Here is a 19,528-nt window from a genome sequence, read left to right on the forward strand (position 1 = left end):
CCCCACAGATTTGACCTTAGTTCACCATTTTAAAAAAACAAACAAAAAAAACAAAACAATCCAGCTTGTTTCAAAAATAGTTTAATCATTCAGGTCAGACAAAACAGACCATATAGTTTCGAATGTGGTTGTAACTGTGCCATAGTTAGATCATCCTTTGATTTAAAAAAAACTCACTCTAACTAAGAAACAGAGCAGAAGCTTGAGATTGATATGCCTGTATGGCCGAGGCTTTTCATAACTGTCTATTTCTATCATAATAGTTTGATTTTCCTTCAGATTGCCTGCATACAAAATGTCGGCTGTATGGCAGCGGTGATACATTTACCTAACTGCTGCTTTGAAGGAATTTTATTTATTCAAATTTTTTTTTTTTTTTTTTTTCTGTGTTAAGCTCTGATTCATGTCAATTACTTAGCATAGAGCTCATAAAGCTTTCAAACTCAGCCACGGCTGTCAAAAAGCAGAAGGCATCTTTACATACAATTTCCAATCTGTTCATTTGTCTTGATGTTGAGCTTGTCGTCTAAAACCTTCAACACAGAAACTGTTGCTCGGTCATTAACCAGCAGCGGGATTGAGCTTGATGTGCAAACAGTACTGACAGACTGGGCGTACCTCTTACCACCCTGGTGTACTTGGTTAAGAAAGTAGCTTTTTGACTGAGACTTTAAAAAGTCATCCTTCATGCAAAGAAGACCAAAAAATTAACACAGGCAAAAAAGAAGCACTTGAAAGTGTCCTTTTTTTTACATCAACTGTGGACCGACAGATATGCAATCACAAGGTGAGTCTGAAGGCAAAGGTCTGCTGCTTTGAAATTAGGTTTTGTCATTTTTTTTTAAGGTGCACGAGAATAAGGTAGTATTTTTGTATTTTCATCGACGTTTCGTCAGTTTTTGTGATCAATACTTGAGTCCAAACTGCATAGCGGTCTTTTACAAAAAAAGAAAAAAAAAAAGTCCGTCAAATCAAAGAGAAGCTTTTGTCAAACATGTCAAGAAGTTTACACTTTTCTTCTTTGGCTAGCTAGCATCAGGACGCCACACTGTCTGGTCTGGGGAGGGGAAACTGGATGCACTGGGCTAAAACTATTCGATTACGTCTCTGCTCTTCTCAGAGGTGTAAAGAATGCCGTCTTACTGGAAAACGTGAGCCTGCCAAACAGGGCCAACTGGTAGACCGCTGGTTAAATTCCAGCAGTAATTGAGACTGACTCAGTTGAGAAGAAGCAGAAAAATGTAGGACAAATAAACAGGTCATGGCTTTGTGTGATCTCTTTCAGCCAAGTCGTCCTCCTGTTAGTCCTGACCTCTATTGTGCACAAACGAGTCACAGTGGCTCGTTGTCAGATTGTAGCATCTGCCTCCTATCATCTTCATCCACTTCGCAGATTATCCTTATTTAAGAGAAGGCTGAATTAGTTCACAGAAGGGAAAGCCCACTTCACAGATCATTTCCCTCGTGTCAAAAGCCATTTGCTGCGTTTACGTTTAACGTGCATAGACTAAAATACTGAGAATGTGAAGGAGTGCAGGTAGCCATTTTTTTTGCGTCATGATCTGCCAGCAGAGCTAAAAGTTGTGGTTTTGTTACAGCACAGCGAACGGTTCTCTCCTATTTTAGCCCGTTTGAAACCCAACATGTACAAATGGCGTTGTGGGAACTTAAAACAGGCACCAGGTCCACCCATTAAAGGATATTTCCATTGTAAACAGAGCTGAATTGGTAACGCAAGACTTCCTCCATAAAGATCATAGGATGCTGCTCCCCTGGTTTTGCAAAGAATAACGAAGTAGAAAATAATGTAAAACAAACAAAAAAAAAAGTTTAGTGTAATGACGGTCTGCAACAAAAGCAAAACATAAGGCTTATAACGTCACTTTTAATCATAGCAATAATATACAGTAATGTCCATTCTTTGTACTTGGTATGTTTGTCTTCACTCCCTTTGCCTGCCTGATTTATTTTCCCCCCTTTGAATTATACGTGAGATACAGTACAGCGATCAGTTTGAATAAAGGTCAGTCCTCTCTGTGCGTCCTGCTTTACTTCTACAGGTCAGCTAACTTCATGGTTTCTGGGCCTGGATACGGCTCACAGCAGCACGCAGCCTTTCATCGTTTTGGACTTTTTGACCTGCAGCGCTGCTCTCGTGGCCAATTCAAACACGTCCCGGACAGCATCCTTCGTCTTAGCAGAGCACTCCAAGAAGCCGAAAGCCCCGATCCGCATCGCCACGTCTTTTCCTTCTTCTGTCTTCACCGGCTCCTGCAGGATTAGATCAGAGTTGTTTAGATACGATCTAAATCAGGGGTCACCAACCTTTTTGAAACTGAGAGGTACTTCACTGGTACAGAGTCATCCGAAGGGCTACCAGTACTGACATTTGACCTAAAAATCCGTCAGAGTTCACATCAACTTTATGTAAAATAAACACATTTTCCTGCTTTGTTATAGATATAGTAATTTTTAAATCTATACAAATGCAAGTGTAACAGAATAAAATAAAGTTTTAGATGCAGCTCATTACACTGGACTGTGCTTTTTTTTTTTTACAACAGGCTCGTGGGCGCCACATGTGGTCTTTGGGGCCTACTTGGTGTCCATGGGTACCATGTTGGTGACCCCTGATCTAAACCATTTAAAAAAAATAACTTGTATTTGTGCTTTTAGCTAGAGGTCATTTTAACTTAGGTATGCTGTGGGTCCAAAGAAAGTTAAGCTTTTGCACAAATTAGTTTGATGCTACGGTTCTTTTACTTAGAAAGTACTGCTTCTTTCCAAAGTTTAGAAACAAGTGTTTAGGCAAGGCAAGGCAAATTTATTTATATAGCACAACTCAGTACAAAGACAATGCAAAGTGCTTTACATGATTAAAATATAGCAAAATAAAACAGAATAAAAGCAAGTAGGAATAAAATATAGGTAGAAAATAGAACAAAAAAGTGGTGATTCGGTTAACTAGGACAGTTGAAGGCAATTTTAAACAAATGCGTTTTTAATCTTGATTTAAAGGAACTAAGGTTTTCCACATCTTTACAGTTTTCTGGAAGTTTGTTCCAGATAATTGGAGCATAGGAACTAAATGCTGCTTCTCCATGTTTGGTTCTGGTTCTGAGTATGCAGAGTAGGCTGGAGCCAGAAGACCTGAGTGGTCTGGATGGTTTATACGCTGATAACAAGTCTGTGATGTATTTAGGTGCTAAGCCATTTAAGGATTTATAGACTAACAGAAGTATTTTAAAGTCTATTCTCTGAGATACAGGGAGCCAGTGGAAGGACTTTAGAACTGGGGTGATGTGCTCTACTTTCTTAGTCTAAGTGAGAACGCGGGCAGCAGCGTTCTGATCCACTTTTTAGGCAGGCCTGTGAAAACACCGTTGCAGTAATCAATTCGACTACAAATAAACGCATGGGTTAGTTTTTCTAGATCCTGCTGAGACATCAGTCCTTTAATCGTAGAAAAAGGACTGATGTTAACTCTAAATTTTTTAACTCTAAATTTTCCCAGAGGCGTGAATGCATGGCCATTTGTCCTATTTGTCTCCATGTTGTCCTGAGATGGACTGGTGACCTGTTCAAGGTGTGAATGCTTTTTGCCAAATGACCGCTGGAAATAATTGGTTGAGCTTGTCTGACCTAGAAGAGGTTTAAGGGCAAAATATTTATCTTTCCATGTTCACTGTTTTCATGGTTTTGGTGGTGTCTTTATATATGTCTGAATTAATTTTAAAGAAAGAACACGTTTGTCATATTTCAGCTGCTGTGCAATGTTTTGGAGTCTGAATCATTCTGTTGGGACAATAGTTGCTCAACATGGCTTTCCTAATATATACTTTATTGTTTAAAGACCCTTCCAATACTCAAAACGTGTAGTTAAAAGAAAAAAGAAGTGCAGGAAAACTTTGTCAATGTTGGGCTAAATCCCAGTGCATCAATATATTCCTAAAGAGTTCTATTAACTGACAAACGACCATGCAACTAATACGTCTTCATTTTATTATTCCGGAGATTTGACCGGCTTAAACACTTGGGTCCGGATATCAGGGCTCCTCATACCTGCTTCATCTTGGCCAGTTCTTTCCGTGTGTTTTCGTCGTTCCGCAGATCCTTCTTGTTCCCCACCAGGATGATTGGAACGTTTGGACAGAAGTGTCTCACCTCAGACGTCCACTTTTCAGTAATATTCTCTGCTCCGAGGGAAAAAGAAAAATATAAGGAATTAGAACATAAAGCAGAGCAGAGTCCAGATTTAAGGTTTAATTGCTCTGCGGACTTGTTAGTGCAGAATTATTTTTTTTGGCTGCGCCAGTTCCCACAGTGTCATTTTAAGGAGTTTAGTGAACGATTATTAAGTGGATATGAATGAATATGATCTTGTAAGATAATTGAGTCGGTTATGTTTGCTGTAAAATGTAAATGTAAGCGCAACCAAACTGCGATAACAGCTGTGAGGTTTCCCTAAATGCAAACAAGCATTTACTCTGAAACTGGTTAAATAGTAACATTTACATTTTGTCTCATCTCTGAGTCCTTTAAGAACATCCAATAAGACATAAAAATGCAGTAAAAACACCGAAAACAAAAAAATCACAGACCTTCAGTTTCGTTTAAAACCCTCCTTCCCATAAGGATGTATTTTTTAACTGTTCTGTAATTGAGAAGACGAGTGGATGTGGTCTTCCAAGATGAATCATTGTCTATTCTTGGCAAAATAAAATTTCTACAGCTCTGCACTCCTTGCCTGATTCTTTGACCGGAAAAGGATCCGGACCACAGAGAGATCAGTACACCTCCTACTCTTCTGGTTTGTCCTGGTGAAATTACTGCAGGCCTGCGCCTAAAAGGTTTGTCTGAAAGCTTGGTCTCCTCGACCTGCCTGTGCAATGGCTATTAATGCATGTCTTTACCATCACATATGCAAGATGTAACTGACAACAGCCGGAATATGTTTTTTAGAAACATGAAACATGAACATGAAGCTTCACTCCAGTCCATCCAGCTGGTTTTTGAAATGTAGCACCAGGAAAGGTTTTTGGATGCAGCAGAAGACTTAAGTGACAGCTGGTCTGCAAGGTGGTCCTAAACCAGAAAAGCGTTAAATGGGTCTAGATTAAAATGAAAAGACGTCTGTTGGTGAGTCCAGGGCTTCTCAGATAGTCTACAGGAATAACACGGGCAGACAGAGAGCTCAAAGGAAACCGCAGTCCCCAGCAATGTTGTCTCTCCTGCAGGTATTGCCAATGGATGAATGAAGGGGACCTATTGTGCGTTGATCAGAAGTTTTAAGATTTCCTCACCTAAACTATCTGGGCTGTCAATGGAATAGCACATGAGGATGACGTCTGTGTCGGGGTACGAAAGAGGCCTCAACCGGTCGTAGTCCTCTTGGCCTGCAGTATCCCACAACGCCAGCTCCACCTGGGGATAAAAGCAAATATTTAAGCAAAAAATAAAACAATACACCTTTCATACTTTGTGGATTTATTTACATTTCTGAAAAATAACCTAATCTTTAAAATATTTCTCCAATTTGTTCCATCATTCTTTTTTTATTCTTTTTTTTTGAGAGTCACTAATTTTTTGCCAGTGGACTGGATAAAGCGCTATAAAAGTAAAGGCCATTTACCAATCAAAAAAATGATGGAAGGATTCAATGGCGGCGCTTTAATTTATTACAAGGCTTTCAGGACCCAGTCTGGAGGAAATCTGCTTTGCTGTTTTGTCCCCCCACCAAAAAAATTTTGCTAAAAATATATTTCCTGGTAATTTTCCATCTGGCAAAACAACAGTAAGTGAACAATGCTTACTTTTTCTATACTGCTCAGAAAAATTATATAAAAACTTTTGATCAGAGTATAATATCAGGTCAGGTAAACTTCCAGAACAGTCCTCGAGAGCGAGTGCCCTGCAGCGTTTAGACGTGTCCCTGACCCAACACACCTGAATAAAATGGCTGAATTATCTCCGCAGTATGCAGTCAAGCTCTCCAGAGTCCTGCTCATGACCTGGTTGTTTGACTCTGGTGTGTTCAGGGCCTTAACCTGAACTGAGGATTATTGTTCTAGATTATTGATTTGGTCAGTTCAGTTCTGTAGTTTTCAATTTTGGCCCTCAGGACCCAATGTCACGCATGTTTTAGATGTTTTCCTGCCTCCACACAACTGTCTTAAATACTTATTACAGCATGCATTTGCTCTCTTATGTGGGTGTTATAATAATGCATAAACATATTAATATTCTAAAAACACATTCTAATCATTAAAGATATACAGCGTCTTCTGCAGCAGCATGCCTGAAGAAAAATAAAGTACAAACACTAATGGGTACCCTTCAAAAGCATTTTGTGGTGTTTGCTGAGCCGTGTAAAAAATAGAATATATATAAACCATTGTAGCTTTGATGATGGAGGACACATTTGCAAAAATACTATATTCCATCAAGAATCAGATGACACTCAAAATGTTATAAACATTTAAGGGTGTATGGTAAAGCAAAAAGTTTTTTTTTTAAGTCATGCAATCATTTGATTCAGGCATGCTGGAGCAGAGAGACATCTAAAGCACGTCGGGCAGTAAGTCCTATGGACCAGAATTAATAACCACTTGTTTAGATTATGGTTGTCGGGTTAATTTTCAGACATTTTATGAACTTCACTGGCAACGTTATATGTACCAAAAAAGTCTGTAAAGATATAACCTCCCCATTTTCAATTAGAAGCTAAAAGCTTTATTTCCATTAACTAATTATACCTGTCAACAGTGATGGAAAAACTGTTTTATATTTGAATAAATTTACAGAAGCCTAGCAGTTTAAAAATGAATAACTGAGTAATGTCAGCATTACTTGACAGGAAACCTGATTCTCCACTCCAAGATTAAATGGTAACTTTTGAGTGGTTTGGGGAATCCATTATAGATTCTTTGTTTTAGAGGGAAAAAAATAAAAATGTATTTAGGCATTTATTTTTACATCATCAGAGCAGCTCTGACCTCACTGTAGCTTTATCTTATGTCGTCAGCTGAAAATGACCCTGGAGACAATCCTCATGCTTTCACACCGCTGATTAATTAGAGACAGTTGGAGATATTTAGAAATCTAACCATATAGCCTCAGTCCCTGTAAGGGCATAAACAGCTGCGCTTTAATGGTGGGACTTTTGGGTGAATTCTGACGTTCCCACAGTGAGCACAGGACTCAGTCATAAGTCCTAAAATAGAGGTTTGCCAGTGCAGAGGGTGGGAGGTGGCCCTACGCTGTTGAGACAGCATGAGCAAACAGATCATTATGTTCCCACTAGACAAGGTGTGAGCTCTAGACTTCGACTTAAAGAAAAGGAAAAAAAGGAAAAGAGCTATTTATAGAATCAAACCAGCGCTGAATGTGTGACAGTGAGAATGTTCTTCACCTCAGGGTTAAAAGGTTTAAGTTTAGAAGCTGAACAAAAATGTAGTCCATCCGGTTTCATAAGAGATTAGCAGTTATGCGAGATCCAATAGTTCTTCGCATGGCGTCACCAAGTTATCTCCCCGTAGAAGGAGGTAACTCATGCATGGATTTGCTTCCATGCAGCAGCCACTGGGCCCTCCTTGCATCCAAAAGCAAGCGGGACGAGGACAGGAAATAAAAGACTTATCGGACAAGAGCAGCACGAGGGTTCTGAGGCAGGGAGGGGGATTGCCAGGAGACATCCTTGTTCCCTGTCTGAACAGGAAGCCAGGAAGTATAGTCATTTCCTGTTTTTCCAAGTGGTGATTCTGCACCAGCGGTCGGATTAAGAGAACAAAACCCCTTCGGCATAACAAGTCATCTTTAGGTCCAACAGCAAGACCAAATACAAAGTTTCACAACTCATCATATGAAAAGAGGCTTAGGCCACTAGAAGGTTTGTCCATTCACATCGTAACCTAGCAAAAACACACGTTTAGAGCTAAGTTTAGATTTTAGACATTAACACATCCAATTACTTAAACTGTCTAAGAGAACAATTTGTTAAAAATAAGAACTAACGGAAAGCCGCCCTCTTAAAGCTTGCTTATTATCCAGATAGCAGTATTTCTCCAAACTCTGCCAGTCAGTTCCATTTCTGTCGCTCTGTAAGGGCACTAAGAGGTGACCCACTGGGCTAACCAATGAAAACCACACAAATAAGGTACAAACAGCCCCAAATGTGCTCCAAACTGAATCAAATCAAGGTGAAAATGTAAAATGCTAAACTTCTCAACAGAAATAAGATTATTTATTGCCAGAAACCACCAAAATATATATATGTTTTTATCTTTATAGTCAATATCCACATGTTTATGGACTGTGGTTAGTTGCTTTTTTTAACTCAACTGCTTAGTTGGGGGCAGAGCTGCTCTGAGTAAAAGATAAGCATTTGAATGCTTTGTTCTGCAGTTAGTAACACAAACCAACAGGTAAAACACAGCTGGGATATGATTTCCATTGGAATTGGGTAAGGACAACATCCCACCATTCATGTTTCAATGTGTTTATTAAATTAAATAGCAGCAATATAATTTATCTTGTTAACTGGCACTTACTGCACTGACGAGATTGTAAGCATATAAGTTAACCAAGCTATAAGTATGATAAATAATAATAGTAGTAAATATAATATGAACCAAATTTAAAATGTTTATTAGACTAGAGAGTGAGATGCGGTCTAAGCAATGGCTAAGTCTTAACATTGGCTTAAAGATTTTATCTAGTGTGATAAATATAGAACGATGCAAGTTGGAAGGCTTCGACTGCTTTGATTGTAGAACATGCTCTGCATATTTCAAGTCAATTATATTAATTTCTTCTCTTTAGACAATGTCATAAAAAAGTAGGTATAATTATGTTTTTGGTTGTCTTAGCAGGGGGTCACTATTTATTTTAGTTTTTACAATGGTTTCATACCCACCAAGGTATTGGCAAAAGTGGTAAAGTGCAAAAACTTTCAGCAAAGGATAAATCGTTTTTAACTTGATATGATGTCTGTAATGCCAATACAAACATAGGACCAGATTTTTATTTCAGGAATGCAAGCAGACACTGAATCTTATCTTGTGAAGTTGACAAAAAGGAGAACCAGAAGCAGTTGGATGCAACATTTATAACAACATGTAAAAAAACAGTTATGGGCTGAAAGAAGCTGACAAACCTTTAACAAATTACATGACTTTCAAAGGGCTCCCCTAAGCGTTAATAGTACCAACCTGCTTTCCATCAATTTCGATGTCCGCAATGTAGTTCTCAAACACTGTTGGGACATAGACCTCAGGAAACTGGTCCTTACTAAACACTATGAGAAGACACGTTTTCCCACAAGCTCCGTCTCCAACGATCACCAGTTTCTTCCGAATTCCTGACATTTCTGTTGGGAGAAGAGAAACAAGAGTTTGGTAAGAACTCAACAAAGTACTTATGTTCATTTCCTCCAAAAAGTGACCCACATTGCTACCAATTTGTAACTTTCAGAGAGTTTTATATCTGTGGAGATGAAGAGCAAAACGCTTCTCTGCTCATGCAGTGTAACCACAAGGATTCCAGTTTGAACGAGTGAACTGGATTGTATTACACAAAGAGGGAGGCCATCTGTTGTGCAGTCGGTCACAGGCAACTTTTATCACCAAATGTAAATCTAAAATACATTAAAAAAAATGGAGCAGACAGGAGATGGGACATGAAAATCTAATCTCACACCTTTTTGATCTTGTTTATTCATCTCTGAAATACACGAGAATGAGAAATGAGTACAGGAAATTAATTTAGCTGCGGGCGCCTATAAAAACCACTGAACAACTTTACATTAGACAAGTCCAGCTCTCGACAGAGATACACTTCAACTACATAATTAATTACAAAAAAGGAAACAGACATAAATCTGCAACAACCTCAGTGTCGTGAAAATGACAATTACATGGGACAATAAACTTAGTGGCGTGTGTGGCTATAAAAAAAGAACACACAAACTAAAATGAATGTACCTATATTATGGTGAGTAAATATGAGCAAAATTAACCAATAAACATTCCACTGTATCGTCAAAAAACTCAGCTGGTTTAGGTGGCGAGCCAACTTGGTGAGCTGAAGTCCCCCTGCCACCTGTGCATAATATCTATCTATCTATCTATCTATCTATCTATCTATCTATCTATCTATCTATCTATCTATCTATCTATCTATCTATCTATCTATCTATCTATCTATCTATCTATCTATCTATCTATCTATCTATCTATCTATCTAGATATAGATATGTGTATCTATATATGTATATATCTATATACCACCACCAATTAAATTGAACTTTACAATAAAAGCTTGACATGTTAGGACAAGGTTTAGTGAAGTAAAATAAAATAAATGGTTTATGACTAAATATCTTGCTAAGTGAACCCATTTCCATAGATAGTCAGGTTTGTCTGGCAGCAAAGTTGAAGATTTTGTGTGTTTGCCCCATTAATAACCTTAATGGCCGTCTCCTTTTAGAAACACAGATCATAGTCTGAGCCTATTTCTGTCTGTTGCCTCAAGGTCCACACCTTCATTTTCCAAATCCTCTGGTGCTGCTTCAGAGATTTTAAAAACATGTTTTTGTTCCAATGGTTTCCTCCCTTCAGTTACGATAAAAAAGGAAAATACCCAGATTTGCTAACACACCATACCAGTCGTAGCGCATGCACACCTTTTTTTAAATTAACCTGTATGACAGAACATTATATAGCACAACTGGACACCTTCAAACGACCCATATTATTGCTAGCATATATAGGAAAAGAATAAATTATCTATCAAAATGTGGAGGCTCATGGATAGTAACGACAGAAAGAGGAAGTTTAGGTGGCTGGCAGTAATTACTGATGCCTTGTCATCTAGATCATATTCATTGTGACTGTAGCAGTGAAACAGCCGGTTTTATTTCCTTTCCGTGCTTATATCGCAAATCGGATTCACCTTTACACAATGCTAGTGTGCAAAGGAAAAAATATTTATCCACAACCAATTTAAGGTGGCATATATAATGTCCCTGGTACCAGATGAAAGTTTGTGTATTAATAAGGAAGAGCAGAATATTTGTTAACTACAACCAATACAGAAGCAACTGAAAATCGTTTTCTCCAGTAAAAACTTCAACCACAAAAGTCTGTTAGTAATAGTTTCCGTGCCTGGCACACTTACTGTACTTGAACTACTGGTAAAACTATGCAAGAGCCTTAAAATAAAGTTTCCTCCTAAAACAATTCACAAAGTTAGATCATACAGAGAGGGATCTTTGACTTTCCTCTGCGTACATCAGCGGTACTCTGAGCTTTTATAACAAATACCACCTTAGTAAATACAATTTGTTTTCAAGGACCGCTGTCTTGACTGCCAATTTCAAAAGATTTCTTATGTTTTAGCATTTTTAATGCCCACAGCATCATAGAGCTTCCACAACACTTTACAGCAGCTACAAGGTACTTTTCTGCATATTCATTTAAAGCTGCACAATATATCAAATTACAGTCGTCGTCACACTATTTGGGTTTGCAGTATCACAATCTCGAAGGCTCAATGCATGTGATGCATTCCTGCTCTGCATGTTGACGTTATGTTATGCTGTTTTCAGTTGCCAAGTTGCTGAGGGACAGTTGTTAGAATGTGATGAAACGATAAAGAAAAGAAATGCGTCTATTAATATCCCAGTTTCCAGCAATAGGACAAAGTTATGTATTTTCCTTGTAATGGGCATCCCTGTATTCATAATTTGTTTTACATCAGAACCCCCCTGAAGTTTGTGTTGCAGAAAAGCGATATATTAAACTCGTAAACAGCTCCAATTAAAGTGAAAATATAGTGTTAATCAAACTTCACATGCTGATGTTTTTGGTGGCAGAGTTGCTTTGATGCCACGCCTCCCAAACAGCTGGTTGGCATGTTAACAGGGTCCGACGTTTTTTATAGAGACGTGGTTATCCTAAGATGCCACTCTTTCTTTTGGTTCAGCAGCAACAGTGAGCCTTGCATGTTTTTATTTTATCTCCCCTATTATCTTGATTAATTTATGTGCAAGCTTGGCACACGGGTGCCGCTCCAGAATATTGATCATGTGTGTCTCTGCGTCACATCAGGTTTATACCTCAGGGAAACAGGAGGCATGAAGGTTCATAGATACTCAGAATAACTTAAAAAGCTAATTATAACACTCATGACTTTCATTTATAGGAACTGTTTGAAGTGTGAGAATAAATATGGCACTTAAAAAAATAAAAAAAATAAATAGACAAAAACTATTATTTCTTTAGTATTTCTTATGCCTTCAGTCAGTTAAAACTAATAATTACCCCTGTTGGGCTGGCTTTGAGATTCCTAACCTGAACTATTGCAGCTCCAAGTATCCGATGCTAAACTTCAGTTTCAGCTAGCCTCAGAATACTCCACAGGTCCTGCATTATAGCCTTTGTGGTAACTGATACGGAAAAGCTGTGATGTTTGTGTGACAGAGTAATTTTGTAAAAACCAAAACCAGTGCCCCATTCTAACGAACACAACACTTCCACCTCTTTCTCTCTATGGCAGTTTCCCCAGTTCTGGGCCGCCAGAAGTTATGGGACAAGATGAGTCATGTGAGAGCAGATAATGACCCTAACCAATGAGGAACCACCTTTCATTCAAGTGGGTTTATTAACAATAATGTCCCACATACACAAGCATGAAACCAATAAAAGGCCAACAATGCCACAACAACATAATGAAATCAATGAATAAACAAATTAACATTTTCCTTGAGGACAGTAATAACAACCTATTTCCCAGGTTCTGTGTTTTCTATGCAACATCGAGGAGTTCTTCATATTTCCAATCTAAACTTGGTTAAACTCTTCATAACTGAAGAAAAAAGGGGGTTAAAATAATTAAGGGTTGAATTTGGCTTTTGAACCCTGAAAGACCAGAATTAACCCAGTTATCAAGTAATCACCTAAATTGTGTGTGTTTTTATAAGGAAAGAGAAAAACAACGAGATCCTGAGGCTGTCAAGAACGAGCCTGCAGCCACATGGTCTGAGAAATAACTTAAGTTTGCAAACTCAAAGAGACCCTTTTAGTTAAATTTACAATGTATATCTGGCTAATTCTGATGGTCAACCAGACAAGCAGCAAGCTACACTTTGAGCCTTTATATTTATAATAGGGAATTTTTGAATATATTGCGAACTGACATAAGCAGGAAAGTCTCTAGAAAGCTGAAGCTGACTTACGAGAAGCAAGTTCAGAATCATTAGGTTGGAAAATGGGTGCAACAGGTTTTTTGGCATCAGATAAAATTTAAATAGATAGCACTTAAATTAAAATCTGGATCTGAATGTTCTTTAAATGAATACAGGATAAGGATCTAGATAAGGCAATTCATGATTTACAAAAATCACTTTGCATTAAATAGTCAATTCAGTTTGCATTGCGCCAAGTCACAGCACGTCATCTCAAGGCTTGTTACAAAGTAAATTTCACCAAATCATACAGACAGATTTAAACCTGGAAACCCAGCAGATTGCTTCAAGTCATTGACTTGCAGCGTTCACTCCTCCTGGATGAGCATGTTGCGATAATGCTTGCATTGTGTCGCTGACTTTGCAGCAATCCCTCATACTGGGCATGCATGTAGCGACAGTGGAGAGGAAAACTCCCCTTTAACAGGAAGAAACCTCCAGCAGAACCTGGCTCAGTGTGAACGGCCATCTGCCATGACCGACTGAGGGTTAGAGAAGACAGAGCAGAGACACACAATAAGAAAACAAAAGCACTGATCCAGGAATACTTTCTATGTCAGATAAGTAAACTGGTAATGGCAGTACTAGCTGCTACTACATGATACTACTACATTTATTGTTGCATTGTTTGTTTTCTTGCTGAGACTTAGATGAGAAAACCGATGAACCTCACCTGCCTGTTTTCTAATGACTTCCCTGCACAAAATCAAAGTGCAAGTTTACTTTGTAATGTTAAAATGAAAGTATACTTGCTACAGATGATGCCGACAGACAGAATCTTCAAGTAGACATTCAGGCTGGTTTCCAGTGCTTAGTCACTAACTTAATATTTATCCTTTATTAAGCATTATGGATGTTTCCTTTAATCGTTCAGTAACAAAAACCACAAATCCATTTCCCAAAATATACGTTCCTTTAAAAAAAAAAACGCGCTGTTGTTTTCAAACACAATGACTGAGATTGAAAAATCACAACTGAAAGCTTATACAGCCACAGCAGCTGCACATTTCAAAGAAATGACTCACAGCCTGCTCACATTCCGCCCTGCTTTACAGTAAGTAGCTCTAACTTTAAAAATGCTTCAAAGGAAGACAGTCCTGCTTTTAAAGCCAACTCAGAGGGCATGAGGGGTTGATTTGCTGGTGATACACGGAGCTAGAAGGCCAGGCTAAAATGAGAAAGGAGGTGGCAGACACACAGGAAGGCTCTGAGAGCAGATCTACTCCAGAAAGCAGCTCATGGATAAACAAATGGGAACGACTGGCTGATGAAGCGAAGTCTTAAAACATTCTGGGCCAAAAAAAAACAACAGTTCTTCTGTTTAGGGGCGGTTCACTAGATCCAACTAGGTTTAATATTCATTAATTAATGTCCTATATAACTTTCACATTTTAAAAAGCACAGGTTGCTCTAATCTCCTCCTGACACCAGATCATTTCAGTAAGCATGGACATGTATCAGGAAGCTGCTTGGTTTTACAAAACATTAAGAAACAACCCTGAAAATGAAAGTTTTACATGTAAACCAAGTGTTCCTGGGAAATTAAATGGCTCATTAACACATTTAGAAATTTACCATGAGGGAGAGTCTTGGATTGATTGTATTGATAGTTAGAAAGTATCTGCAGCATGTGGGATTGTGTCAGTGAGACAATCTAAACAGTTTTCTTCAACGAATCACACCTAATAACACCTTAAACTTATAAATCATAGCACCATTTTACATTAAACTATTAAATACTCACTGACATAAGGAAATTAGGACACCACTTGTTATGTCGGTCAAACGTATAATTTAACAGTGTCAAATAAAAAAAAAACATCTAAATTAATTTAGCAACACCCAGCCTCTCATAGTTACCTGCAAACAGCCGGATACACGCACAAAGACAATGAGTCCACTTTCCCTCAGAGAGTTTTGCTGGTGGTTCACAGAGAGCCTTCTTCTGTCCACAGTGCTGACTAACTTTGGAAGCTGACTGCTGAAAGCCAAAGCAGAAGGAAAATCCTCCCACCAAAATCAGCAGAAATCACAGTTAAACTAACAGACCACTTGCTGTTGTAGATTTCAAAATAAAAGCGCTGCCCTGTGCCGTCTTCACATACAGAACGGTTGAATCTAATCTCATTACCAAAGTGGCAGTGTTACAGTGTTTTAAATACCAGACCTGCCTGTTAGATCAGCCAATAAACGTGCTTCAGAAATGTTGTAATGGATGAAAAGATACAGCTTTCGTTTCTGAACTTTTGCAAAGGGTCTTTTCAGTTATTTCAAAAGAAGCTTCTGCCAAATATCTTAGAGTGATTCTATCCACAAACTAAAATTAATTCTGAATCTTTCATATTTAATTATAGCAGCCTGTACTCAATGGGGGAAAAATTACGATTAACAGAGTTTCTGTTATTTCACACGTTTATTGTTTTTTACACATTTCAGATGTTTAATCTAGAAAGTTGCCGCAGCACTTCAGCCAAGTACATCTGCTTCTAAATTAACCAAAGAAAGGAACTTTGACCAGACTTGAGATTTTCGGAATTCATTCAGCAAATCTCCTTAATTAGATGCTAAATTGGCTAAAATGTTCCTTTTCAGAGCGGGACCTCTGTCATTTGGCAGGTATGAACCTGAGCAAGTACAGATCATACAAGGTGGCCCAAGGCCTCTTTAGTCAGTATCTATATTCTTCCTAGGCAATGCAATTTTATTTGTTTTCCACATTTTAGTATAAAGACAAAGCAAAGTGCTTAACATGATTAAAATGTAAGAAAATAAAACAGAATAAAAATAAGATGTAGTATTATAAGACATTGGACCTATTCAGGATGATACATAGCCTTATATATGTGTTATTACATGGCCACTGTCCCTTACAGTTAATATATTGGTGTGTCCATAATATCTGTGACTAAATGGGTCAGAATTTCCTGCAGGTCAATGACTGTTTATTTCATTTTACATGATTCTCATTTTTTTTTTTTTTTTTTTTTTACTATCCTTTTAATGTATCACTTATTTTGTATGTGCGGTCACATTTGTTCATTTATTTTCACGTAAATCACGTTGATCTTGTACGAGTTTTAAAAATTGATGTAAAATAAAATATTTCGTTTATTTTGAAGGTCTCATTCTGTTTCCGGTCTTGATGCGTTTACCTTTAACCAACTTGACATGTCTGCTGCAGCAGCCACTTGTGGTTTCTCCTCCCCTTTCATGCCGAAGATGACATAATGTTCGGTTCAAGGAAGTTTGTGCAATAAGTGGGATGGGAGCAGATTGTTTTGTACAACCTCTGGCAAACATGATGGACTCACCGGCCTTGGAGGATGTTCATTCAGTTGTTTAACTTTGTAGAAAAAAAAAAAAAAACAGATCACAAACATGACACAAAACTAAAGTCATTTCAAATGGCAACTATCTGGCTTTTAGAAACACTAAAAGAAATCAAGAAAAAAAATGTGGTAGTCAGTAATGGTTACTCTTTTAGACCAAGCTAAGAGAAAAAAATATGGAATGACTCAATTCTGAGGAAGAAATTATGGAATCATGAAAAACAAAAGAACACTCCAACACATTACTAGTATTGTGTTTCACCACCTCTGGCTTTTATAACAGCGTGCAGTCTCTGAGGCATGGACTTAATGAGTGACAGACAGTACTCTTCATCAATCTGGCTCCAACTTTCTCTGATTGCTGTTGCCAGATCAGCTTAGCAGGTTGGAGCCTTGTCATGGACCCTTTTCTTCAACTTCCACCAAAGATTTTCAATTGGATTAAGATCCGGACTATTTGCAGGAATTAACTTATGTGTCTTTTTTCAAGGAATGTTTTAGCAGTTCTTGCTCTATGGCAAGCTGCATTATCATCTTGAAAAAAAATTTAATTATCCCCAAAAATCCTTTCAATTGATGGGATAAGAAAAGTGTCCGAAATCTCAGTGTGAACTTCTGCATTTATTGAATATGAAATGACAGGGCACCTCCCCTGTGCCTTTACCTGACATACAGCCCCATATCATCAATGACTGTGGAAATGTGCATGTTCTCTTCAGGCAGTCATCTTTATAAGTCTCATTGGAACGGCACCAAACAAAACTTCATCACCTTGGCCAATGCAGAATCAAGAATCATCACTGAATATGACTTTCATCCAGTCATCCACAGTCCACGATTGCTTTTCCTTAGCCCACTGTAATCTTGTTTTTTTTCTGTTTAGGTGTTAATGATGGCTTTCGTTTAGCTTTTCTGTATGTAAATCCATTTCCTTTAGGCGGTTTCTTACAGTTCTGTCACAGACGTTGACTCCAGTTTCCTCCCATTCGTTCCCCATTTGTTTCGTTGTGAATTGTTTGTATACATTTTCTGATTTGTGCGTCCCCACTTTTGTACACATAGTCAAGCATAATTAGTCTTTCTCAGAAAATAAATGAATAGTACTAATCAGCCATACATATTTAAAACTATGAAAGGGCAGCTAGTACACAAACTATACTTCATCAAATTAGTTGCATTACCCATGTGCTTTTAATATTGCTTCAAGTCATCAAAGAAAAACAGTCTTCAACACCAGCTGATTTGACCAGGGCACCTTCCTCCATACATTTTTGCACTGCAAAATGGGAACTAAAAGTAAGTAAAGTTTTCTTTAAATTAATGTGTTTTTCCTTGATTTGCGCAGCTAAATAATACTATTTGCCAATGGAATAAGTATTTTTACACATAAATACGATAATTTGATATCCTGCACATGAAATAAGATGGAGATAAGTTGTTCTTATTTTGAGTGCAAAAATCTTATTCCATTGGCAAATAGTCTTATTTAGCTGCTCAAACCAAGGAAAATACACTCATTTCAAAAAAATGTTACTCACTTTTAGTTCTCTTTTTGCAGTGTGGGAACTGCTTACTTGACATTTGGCAAACTCAAAATATGCCTTCTTGTTTTTGACTCTAATTAATGTCTTTTCAGGCCACTCTTCCATAAACCCATACTCTGTGGAGCGTATATAGCTTATTGTGGTCCAAGTCTCTGCTGTGAAGCTCTGCAGCTCATTCAGGGCTACCTTTGGTCTCTGTGCTGCTTCTCTGATTAATGGCCTCCCGGCCCTGTCTGTAAGTTTTGGTGGGCCGCTCTCTCTTTGCAGGTTTGTTGTGGTACCATGTGCTTTCTATTTGAAGATGATATTTTTGACGGTGCTTCAGAGGAACATCAAAGATTCGGATATTATTTTATAACCCCATCCTGACTTATAACTTCATGGTGTGATGCCTCTTGCTCAGTGGTGCTACAGTGTCTAGGGGCCTCTCAGAAAAAGTGTGTTTATACTGACAGGTCATGTGACCACTTAAACTGCACACAGGTGGATTTTATTTCACTTAATTATGGGACTTTTGAAGGTAATTGGCTGCACCAGAACCTTTTGGGGGCTTCATAGCAAAAGGTGTGGACAGAGATGCACGTACCAATTTTTAGTTGTTATAAAAATATTTTACCTATTTCACTTCAGCAATTTTGACTACTTTGTTAAAATGCAACTAAAAAATAAGATAAAAACATTTAAATTGCAAATTAGAATATAACAAAATAGAAAAAAGCCAATAAGGGTGAATGCTTTAGCAAAGCACTGTATATTGTGATTACCCCTTGCTGATGCTGTAGTAAACGTTTGCTTTATGAAAGTTCATCTAAATTATTGTTTACAGTGGTATCCCCCCCCCCCCCCCCCCCATCTTTAGCTGGGATTATATGTGAAGGACCAACATAAAGTTGCGTATGGCTGTGAAGTGGACTGTAAGGGAAACACAGTTTTCAAAATCATTTAAAAAGTGTGGAGTGCATTTGTGTTCAACTCCTTTACTCTGGTCCCACCAAATGAAACTTTTGCCTCAGACGTTTGTGAGCAAACTGCATCATGACACGGGTGTCCCAGCCTGACAGGCTGTGCAGGGGGATTATTATTCAGAGAAGCAGCTAGGAGGCACATGGTGACTTAAAGCGGGTAAATCATGCAGGGCAACTATTAGTCATAAACTTCATATGTCTGACCTTTATGGAAGAGTGGCAAACAGACGGCCATTTTTTAAAAGAAGACCATAAGAAGTCCTGTTAAGAGGTTTGCAGTAACCAACTTAGATCAAAGTATGTCTGTGAGTTAGAATGGTAGTCAAAGTCCAGTTAAAGTTAAATCCAAGAAAAACTCTGTTGTAAGACTGTCTTTTGTCAGGTGCTGTGCATTAACTCTGTGTGAGGTTGAGCTACTTTGTTAAAAAAAACGACCAAAGTGTTCCT

General features: G+C 38.1%; 1 protein-coding gene across 1 annotated transcript; it reads right to left on the reverse strand.

Annotated features, from left to right (window-relative positions):
* Positions 1-65: 65 nt before the first annotated feature.
* On the reverse strand, positions 66-15,222 carry rhoca (ras homolog family member Ca). The gene is made up of 5 exons (XM_012865131.3): positions 15,104-15,222; positions 9,210-9,367; positions 5,304-5,424; positions 4,063-4,193; positions 66-2,271 (listed from the first exon to the last, which is right to left on the reverse strand). The coding sequence occupies exons 2-5, from the start codon at positions 9,363-9,365 to the stop codon at positions 2,098-2,100; spliced, it is 582 nt and encodes a 193-aa protein (XP_012720585.1). The 5' UTR covers positions 9,366-9,367; positions 15,104-15,222; the 3' UTR covers positions 66-2,097.
* Between the last annotated feature and the right edge of the window lie 4,306 nt (positions 15,223-19,528).

Source organism: Fundulus heteroclitus, chromosome 20 (assembly GCF_011125445.2).
Source record: "Fundulus heteroclitus isolate FHET01 chromosome 20, MU-UCD_Fhet_4.1, whole genome shotgun sequence".
NCBI classification, from domain to species: Eukaryota; Metazoa; Chordata; class Actinopteri; order Cyprinodontiformes; family Fundulidae; genus Fundulus; species Fundulus heteroclitus.

Bases quoted from the DNA above. Each gene is read 5' to 3' on its own strand.
- rhoca (XM_012865131.3), bottom strand. From the start codon at position 9,365: ATGTCAGGAATTCGGAAGAAACTGGTGATCGTTGGAGACGGAGCTTGT. The intron at 5,425-9,209 runs GTTGGTACTATT...TTTTATCCCCAG, and splicing joins TCGAAATTGATGGAAAGCAG to GTGGAGCTGGCGTTGTGGGA. The intron at 2,272-4,062 runs GTATGAGGAGCC...CTAATCCTGCAG, and splicing joins AACTGGCCAAGATGAAGCAG to GAGCCGGTGAAGACAGAAGA.